The sequence below is a fragment of the Mauremys reevesii genome, linkage group 13 (genome assembly GCF_016161935.1).
Source record: "Mauremys reevesii isolate NIE-2019 linkage group 13, ASM1616193v1, whole genome shotgun sequence".
Classification (NCBI taxonomy): Eukaryota; Metazoa; Chordata; order Testudines; family Geoemydidae; genus Mauremys; species Mauremys reevesii.
Window position 1 is genome coordinate 13472940 of NC_052635.1, and position 9153 is coordinate 13482092.

The window sequence follows — 9153 nt, forward strand, 5'->3', positions numbered from 1 at the left end:
ATACAATAGGAGGATGACATGATAAAAAAGAAGCTGTAAAACACTGGAGAAAAAGGAAAATAAATAATAAACAACAGGGTTAAAGTGCTTGTACACAAAACACAGAAGTCTATATATAAAGAAATGAACTGGTATACAGAAAAGTGAGGAAAAGGAGGATATAAAATGAATAATCGAAGGGACAGAACTGTGGACTGAGAAGAGGACACAATCATTACAAAGAATAAAAACAGAAAGGGGAGGGACAGAACAGGCCGTGCAGGGGGAGGAAGTGATATATGTAAAAAAAAGTGTAGATAGAAATGAAAAAAAAATCTCTTAAATCCATATATTAAATAGTCTCTATGAATTAAAAATATAACATTAGGTATCTATAACATTAGGGATCTATTAAAATTATCGACCACCTGACAAGGCTAATGAATGAAAAGATAAAAATAAAAGGAAGGAAGAAAGGCTATCAAAAATTAAGAAATTAATAATAGTGGGGGGGGAAATTATATCCATATTGACTGGGAACAGACTTCACAGGGACGAAATGCAGAGATAAAATTCTCGATAGGACTAAATGACTGCTTCATGGAGCAGCTGAGTAAGGGAGAGGTAAAAAGGAAGGGAGCTTGAAAGGATTTCCTGAGGAGGGCGGAGGAGGAGGAGGTCCAAGAGGTAACAAAAATTAGACCCGCTAATGTAAAACCATAAAATCCTGAATAGCATCTAAAATGTGGGTGGTGGGAACAACTTCCTTTAAAACCAAAACTGTGAAAAAAAAAAAAGGGGTTAAAAGAAAAAAAAAAAAAAGTTAAAAAGAAAAAAAAAGAAATAAAATTGACAAAAGTGAAAAGTTAAAGGACACCAAAATAAAAGCCCTTAAAAGAGGACCCCAAATTCAAAAAACAAAAAAAAAACTAAAAGAAGAACAAAAAAAGTAAACCAAAAAGTAAAAAAGAAAGTGAAAAATAAAAAAAAAAAAAAATAAAAAAAAAATCAAAAGTAAACAAGTGAAGTGAAAAGAAACAAACAAAAGAAACTAAAAAACAAATGAGAAAGAAAAAAAAAGAAAAGAATACAAAAAAGAAAAAAAAAAAGAAACTAACGGCAAAACAAAAAAACTAAAACAAAAGCAAACAGCAAAAAAGTTAGCAAATCTGAGGAGGGAGCCCACAACACAAAAAATGAAGATAAAAACAAAAAAGGAAAAAATAAAAGAAAAAGAAAAATGGGAGGAAGAGAGAAATTAATTTATAAAGTCACCGGAGCTGAGGATCCTGAAGACTTTTTGGCACCTGAGCTGGTGATCTGAGGAATGAAATCTGAGGAACTGTCAGTAGTAGAGGAGAGGTTAGAGGTGGTAAAAAATTAATTGAACAAGAAGTCAATTAAGGGGTCAGATTAATGGAATCCAAGACCCAAGAGTTCTGAAAAGAACTAAATGAACTTGTTTAACTATTAACTAAACTAAAACCTTAACCTCTTCGATGACTTAAAAAAAACTAATGAAGCAATACATAACAAAAAAAAAACTCTTGGGCATAAGCAAACATGGCAAGGTTTAAAAGAAACCGGGGTGCTAATAAAATGACGGGAACAATAGAAAGAATAAAATTGTCAGACACAAAAAAAACATAAATAGAAAAGTAAACAAATACATGGTTTCTGTAAATGGAAATCGTCTTCTAAGTAATCTATTAATTATCTATTAGAGGAAAAAAAACATGTGGACAAGGGGGGAACTGGGACAGGGTGGTACTTAGATTGTTAGAAAAAGCTCTTTAAGGGGAAACTCAAGGCTCTTAAGGCTCTAACGTAAATCAAGGAAAAAAAAGGAGGTCCTTTCATGGAGAAAGGACTGGTTGAGGATGAGACAGGGAAAAAAGGGTGAGAGGTAAGGTTATAAAAATGGTAGAATGGAACTCAAGATAGTTAAGACTAAAGCAGAAGGTCAGTCACCAATCCTATTCAACAAATCAATTCTATTTATTCATAAATGAAAGTAAAAAAGAAAATAAAAAAGTTTGATAAAAACTAAACAGATACAAATAAACTAGAACCCCAACTATAAGAACAGACAGAAAAAAGAAAACACAAAAAAAAGTCATCAAAAAACAAAATGGCAATAAAAAAAAAAATAAAAAAAAATGTAATGTAAAAATTAAAAAAAATAATAACAAAAATATAATGCTATATAATGGGAATTTATTGAGCTAGAGAAACAGAAAAAGATCTTTAGTTATCTTATAGTTCTCTGAAGATTGTCCATGCAGTGCAGAGGCACAAAAAAACAAAATCCAAAAAAAAAACAGGATGTTAGGAATAAAGAAAAGAGAAGAGAAGATAAGATATTATAATTATATATTATGATGTATCCCCCATGAGGTACAACCACAGAGTGTACAGATGTGTACCTCAAAAAAAAAAGAAAAAGGAAAAAAAAAAAAGAAAAAAAGAAAAAAAAAAAAAAATTAGAGAAAAAGGGTAGGGAGCATATGAGGAGAGAAAAGAGAGAAAAGATTTTTCTTTTTGGAAAAGAAAAGAAAAAGGGGGACATGATAGAGTATATAAAATCATGAAATGATGTGAGAAAGTGAGAAAGAAAAAAGTTACTTATTATTCATTATATAATAACTAGGGGTCAAAACAAAAAAAAAAAAAAAATAGGCAGGCAAAAAAAAAAAAAAAAAGAAGTTCTTCTTCACGCAGCGCACAGTCAACTTGTGACTCCTTACCTGAGAGGAGGAGGAAGGGAGGACTAGGAATAATGTTTAAAAGGGGGGGGGATGGATAATTCATGGTGGCTAAGTCCATAAATGGCTATAGCCAGGATGGGTAGAAATGTCCCCCTAGCCTCTGTCTCAGAGGATGGAGATGGATGGCAGGAGAGAGATCATTTGATCATTGCCTTCACTCCTCCCTCAGGGGCACCTGGCATTGGCCACTGTCGGTAGACAGATACTGGGCTAGATGGACCTTTGGTCTGACCCGGTACGGCCTTTCTTATGTTCTTATGTTCTTATGTTCATTAATTTATCTAGTTCCTGGGGAACAGAGGGGGTGAAAAACCTAACTGGCGTCAAGACTGAGCTTGATAAGTTTATGGAGGGGATGGTATGATGGTACTGCCTACAATGGTCTGCAGCCTATTGGCGACTGCTAGCAGCAAATATTTCCAATGGCCAGTGATGGGACACTAGATGGGGAGGGCTCTCAGTTACTGCAGAGTATTCTTTTCCCGGTGTCTGGCTGGTGAATCTTGCCCACACGCTCAGGGTCTAACTGATCCCCAAATTTCGGGTTGGGAAGGAATTTTCCCCTGGGTCAGACTGACAGAGACCCGGGGGGGTGGGGTTCCACCTTCCTCTGCAGCATGGGGCACTGGTCACTTGCAGGTTTAAACTAGTGTAAATGGTGGATTCTCTGTAACTTGGAGTCTTTAAACCATGATTTGAGGACATTGGTAACTCAGCCAGAGGTTAGGCATCTATTACAGGAGGGAGTGTGTGAGGTTCTGTGGCCTGTAATGTGCAGGAAGTTAGACTTTAATGTCATGATCATCTAGTCTACGAGTCTATATAGATACTTATAGATTGTGATCAAAAGTCACCCCTTAACCTCCTCTTTGTTAAGTTAAATAGACAGCTCTTTGAGTCTATCACTATATGGCATTGTTTCTAATTCTAGAATAATTCTTGTGGCTCTTCTCTGAACCTTCTCCAATTTATCAACATCCGCCTTGAATTGTGGACACCAGAACTGGATGCAGGATTCCTGCGGCAGTCACACTAGGGCCAAATACCAACATCAAATAACCTCTCGACTCCTACTTGAGGTACCCCAGTTTATGCATCCCAAGACGGACAATCAGCGTTGGCTTTTCTTCCCAGAATGTTGTAGTAGTTCTGGTGAAACATTGTCAAAGCTACAGGTTTTCCCTTTTTTCCTTGATTTCCTTGTCTTTTCTTCTTCTTCCCTGGAGACTAGCTGGACGTTTTCATCTTGGCCAAGCTGTAGAGATGGACTGTATTGATGCCACTCTTTTGGGATGGACACCTCCAAAATTTTGCTTTTGTCTGCTTTAGTGATGTTGGTCGAGTGTATGGGAATACGGTTTGCTGAGACCTGCAGTTGCTTTGTATCTGGTGGATGTGATGCCGCCCCACAAATTCATCACAAGTGGCTGCCAATAAGCGAGATAGCATGTCTGGATGAAGAAAGTGCTGATGTGTTTAAAAAGTACAAAAAAATCCAACGATCCAGAAATAGCCAATCAGTTTAGACAGACTGAATGCAGCCAGAAGAGCATGCTGAGAAAAAGTAATGTCAGAGATGGATACGTCAAAATCTAGCAAGAAAGCATGGAAGTTTGGTGTATGGGGATGGATGGCTAGCGAGCGAGATTGATGTGTCTAGGGACAGGCGGATAGATGAAGAGCTGCTTTTGTATTGATTTTGCTGTTCTATCAATTCAACCCTTAGTGTGGATGCAGGAAAACCAGCATGCTTCAGACCAATATAATGTATTCCTCTCTCTTGACAGCAATAAGTTATATCAGTATAATTGCCTTTCTACTGGTACTCACAGTCCAGAAAGGATAATGCAAAACTCTGGTTCCTATCAGATATCCTATTTGGGCTTGTGGGTGAGTTTCTGTGAGCCAGTCTTATGTGTTTCATGTTTTGTATTGGGTTTGTTTTGTGTATTTGAATCTCTTGCATGTGTGAGTCTTTTGTGCTTCGTGTTTGTGTGTGTGTTGTGGGTATGTGCCACTTGCTTGGATGCATCTTACATGTCTCCTCTTCCACCTTGTGTTTGTGTCTTTGGCCAGTGTGTTTGTGCCTCTTGCTCCTGTGAGTCAGAGCCCTGTGCGACTTAGGAACTGTCTCGGGTAGGTGTTTGTTCCCCTTGCTGGTGTGAATGAGGCCTTTGTCCCTCCTGTGCATGCTTGTGTGAGCGGGAGCATTCCTCTGAGCGTCTCTTTCCACACACCACCTTCCTTCCCTTGCCGAGACTCCAACCCAGCCTTCCCTTCGGGCCTGAGAGGAAATGATTTACACTACTCATTTCTCAATCAATCTCTCTAGGTGTCTCACTCGCATTGGGTCATTCACAATCTCTCTCCTTCTTCCATTATTAAATCTCCAAGGGCACGTTCCTGCCTCTCGCAAACAGGGGCAGACGCCCCTATGGCATTCCCCCACGAGTCCTTTTTCCTTAGAATCCAGGATGTGCCGCACCACAAGGCTATGGCTCCAGTGGTCAGCACACTCGGTTTGGAAATCAGGGTTGTGAGTTGCGGGGGGAGGTTAAACTAGTGGAAACTGGCTCAGCTCCTCTCTCCGTGTGCTCCGACTGCCACCTTCAAATCACCACAGGGATTTAGACACCTAGTTTTCTACTAATTTTCATTGAATCCAAATCCCTTGGGATCCTTGAAAAAACTCAGCCTATGGCGTGTTTGGATGCACATCTCTCGCTCGCATTCTTTTTCTGCCATGCTTTCAAGTATATGATGGCCTGAGAGAGGAGAATATTTCAGCTGCCTGTGGGAGGTGGGGCGGGAGGAGCTGAGGATAAGGATTGAGGGGCACCAGCAGAGCTGTGATGGGGAGGAGTGAGTTTCTAGGCTAGTAGTGGATTGGGAAGAGGCCAGTGGGTCAGGAATCGGGTGTGTCTACACAGCAAACGAAGGTGTGTTTGCAGCATGGGTGGGCGTTCCTACTCTAGCTTTAATCTAGCTAGCACTGGTAACAATAGCCATGGGGACATGGCAGCATGGGCTAGCAACCTGCATACATACCCAGGGTCCATGGCGAGCTGGTACTGGGGCTGCTAGTCCGCAGTGAAGTCTGTGCGCCTGCTATCAGTACCCTCACTAGCTAGATTAAAGCTGGCACAGCCCTGCCCACCCATGCTAAAAGTGCACCTTTGCTCGCTGGGTAGACACACCCTGAGATGTTGCTGTGGAGCCCAGTGTGTAGCTGCTGCCTGCTCCCCACAGTTGCACTGCCTGCTGAGCCATTTCCTGATGCTTTGAATTTCCTGATGTTGAGAAATCCTGTTGACCCAGTTCTTTCCTAGATTTCGCCTCCCACTCCACCACCTCCATATCTGGCTGGCCTCTATATAACATGCTCCAAGAGGGAAAGGAGGATCAGCTCTTCAGAGGCCAGGATCCATCGTTCTGACGACAGTGAAGACACAAGGACTTGGGTAAGTTGCAGGAGATCCCACCAGCCAGGACAGAGGAGAGAACAGTGTCACTTGGGCCTGGGGGCCAGGATAGCTACGGTTTCTCCTCACCTCTGGGATAGGAATAGGTGAGAACAGAAGTCTAACAGACAGAACTCCTGGGTTCTATTCCCAACTCTGGGAAGAGAGTGGGGAATAGTAGATTAGAGGAAATGGTGGCTCTGGTCTTAGCTGGGGTCCCAGCAATGGCTGGCAGGGTGGGGTCCTGATCAGCTGTAGCATCTAAGGGCTATTGTCATGCAGATAATGAGAAGCCTCTTGTTTTGAGATTCCTGGGGAAGGAGGGGATAATGGCAGTGGGGAGTCAGAAGGGAACAACAGGAGGAGTAGAGGCTTTCAGGGCAAAATGGGGTGGGAGGGGTTTGGGCCAGGAGGTTCCATGGAGGAGGCAGATCTCCATCCATCTTCCCCCTCTCCCCACTGCAGGTCGATCCAGACACAGCCATGGCTCTGAAAATATCCTTCCCTGTGCTCCTGCTGCCCCTTGGCCTGCTGGGGGCTTGGCTGGCTCTGGCCAGCGGGCAGCTGTGGAACGAGAAGAATGACAAATTCCTGCTGAAGCACTGGAATTACCCCAGGAGCGAGGACTCCAATGGCACCTACTGCAACACTATGATGCAGAGCCGGGAGATATACGGCCAGGAGGCCAACACCTTCATCCACGCGCCCATAGGAGCCATCAACAGCATCTGCAACCTGGGCGGGACGCCCGGCAAGCCAAATGAACGCCACAGCATCGCTCCCTTCGACATCACCGTCTGCGCCTTTAACTCGACAGGCCACACCTACGCCGGGACACGCTATGTCCGCAGAATTGTCCTCGACTGCCGGAAAGGGGTCCCCATAGACTATGTGAGGCACATATAGGGCCCAGCGCTGGGCATGGAGTCAGGCAGGGGACCTGGCTGCTTCCTCTAACCCCTGTTCTGGCCCTTCCACACCAGTCACAGCACCCAGCTCTGAACGCTGGTCAGATCGTTTAGGTGCTGCCATCCCTCACCGGCCTCTGCCCATGATAGAACAGAGCCACCCCTTTACCACCCTGTACAGCCTGCTGCCACATAGCAGCCATCTAAACACCTGCCCCTTCATTAATTTAATTAATCCATCAATTTCACCCTTCTAGTATTCAGCCTGATCCTGGATCGTCCTCATATTCACAGCAAGTCAGTGTTATTTGTCATTGTTCGTTATTTTTGCACATTCCCCCCAACTCCCTGCTTCCTGCAATTCTGTGTGCTCTCCAAACTCAATAAAACCTGATACTTACAAAGAAATCTCTGGCTTGTTGGGTTATGTTGGGGATAGCAAGGAGATGAGTCACTGAACACTTAAGGAGTGTGCTGGGAAAGTGTTGTGGTTTTACAGTGAGTTTCTCTGTGCTTTCAGTCTCAGTCTCTGCCTAGTGTTAGGGAAAGAACGCAGGAGTCCTGACTGCTACCTCTAGCCCTGGTCTAACCCATTAGACTTCACCTTCGCATGAGAGCTGAGAATAGAACCTAGGAATCTTGAATTTTTATCTGTCATGTTTTATCCTACTGGACCCCACACCCCTCCCAGGAACATGGTTAGAATCCCAGAATCCTGATTCCCAGCTGCCCTTGTGCTAACCTACTAGACCCCACTCCCCTCCCCTAAAACAGACCTGACACAACAGATAAAAACCTCCATGCTTCAGGGCAGGAACCATTCACTAACTGAGTATGGTCAGGAAGAAACTTTGCCTCTGAGCAAGTTTTACCCTAATTCCTCTTGTGGGGGAGACATTTCCTTTCCCTGCAGGACATGGGGCTGGCTAGGGTCAAAGACTGAGCTTGAGGGACCCCCCACTCTGTGCCACCCCCAAAATCATTGCTGGGGGGCAGCTTAGTGAGTGCTCCGGGTGTCACAGTAGCTGAGCTGTTTAAAGTGGATACTGGAGGCTCACATTTCTTAGGGGCCCTTGGGTTCCAAACCCATTGCTATCAATTCCCAAACATATTAGCCACTTCCAGAACAGTGTGTGAAGGGAACAATGGGTGAACATAAAGATTGAGAGGAAGGTGCTGCCCATAAAGCAAGACTCTTTAATGCACCCCAAACCTGAACCCTGTTTCCAACTCCACCCTATTCTGCCACCCCATAGACAGCCCCAAACTAGAATCCCTCCCAGGACTTTCTAACCCACTCTGATACGGGCCTCCTTTGCCCACAACCCTCTGCAGCTTTGTCTTTAGACAATATTCTCAATGTGCAATATTGTTCTTCTGCAAAAGATTGCACGCACCAGGGATTTAAACCCAGGACCTTACACACAGGCAGTAAAATTCATACCACTGGACCGACAAGCCTGGCAGCACCAGCCCTGTAGTCTCATGCCACCCTAATGGATCACTCTGCAACCACACACCCTTGGCTCACTGCCATCCCCTTCCTCCTTGAAGGTTGTGTCAGGAGTGTCTCTGGCCTATTCATTAACCAGTACATTCCCTTTGCCGAGATCGTAGCCCCATTCAGGAAAAGGCTTTGCCATTCACGCTGTTAATAAGGACATCCTGAGTGTCATTAACTACAATAAACAATGCAGAAGTCATCTAATTCCTCTTTGCATCACCACTGCATTACAGGAGTCAGGGATTAATTTCCTCATAGCTCAGTGGCTCCAGAATCGCTCACGGGGAGGAGTCCTTGCACTTTTCTTTGAAGGAGCTGGCGTGATGTGTTCCTGGGCTAGATGGACCTGTGGACAATTCCGCTGTGGTAACTCCCATTCTCTCAAACTCTTCTCTGTTATCCACCCATAGCTATAGCCAGCTGCCGGAAGAGAGGGAGAGATGCAGTAATATGGACTCTGATTTCACTGTGTGTGGTAGGAGAGCTATTTCCAGCAAGGTGGGAAGAGAGAGATGAATTGGGATAGACAATCT

General features: G+C 43.7%; 1 protein-coding gene across 1 annotated transcript; it reads left to right on the forward strand.

The window, feature by feature from the left end:
- Positions 1–6156: 6156 nt before the first annotated feature.
- On the forward strand, positions 6157–7488 carry LOC120381193 (ribonuclease-like). Its single transcript, XM_039499347.1, has 2 exons — positions 6157–6208; positions 6674–7488. Exon 2 carries the CDS (start codon positions 6692–6694, stop codon positions 7112–7114), a length of 423 nt encoding a protein of 140 aa, XP_039355281.1. The 5' UTR covers positions 6157–6208; positions 6674–6691; the 3' UTR covers positions 7115–7488.
- The last annotated feature ends 1665 nt before the right edge of the window (positions 7489–9153 follow it).

Bases quoted from the DNA above. Each gene is read 5' to 3' on its own strand.
- LOC120381193 (XM_039499347.1), top strand. From the start codon at position 6,692: ATGGCTCTGAAAATATCCTTCCCTGTGCTCCTGCTGCCCCTTGGCCTG.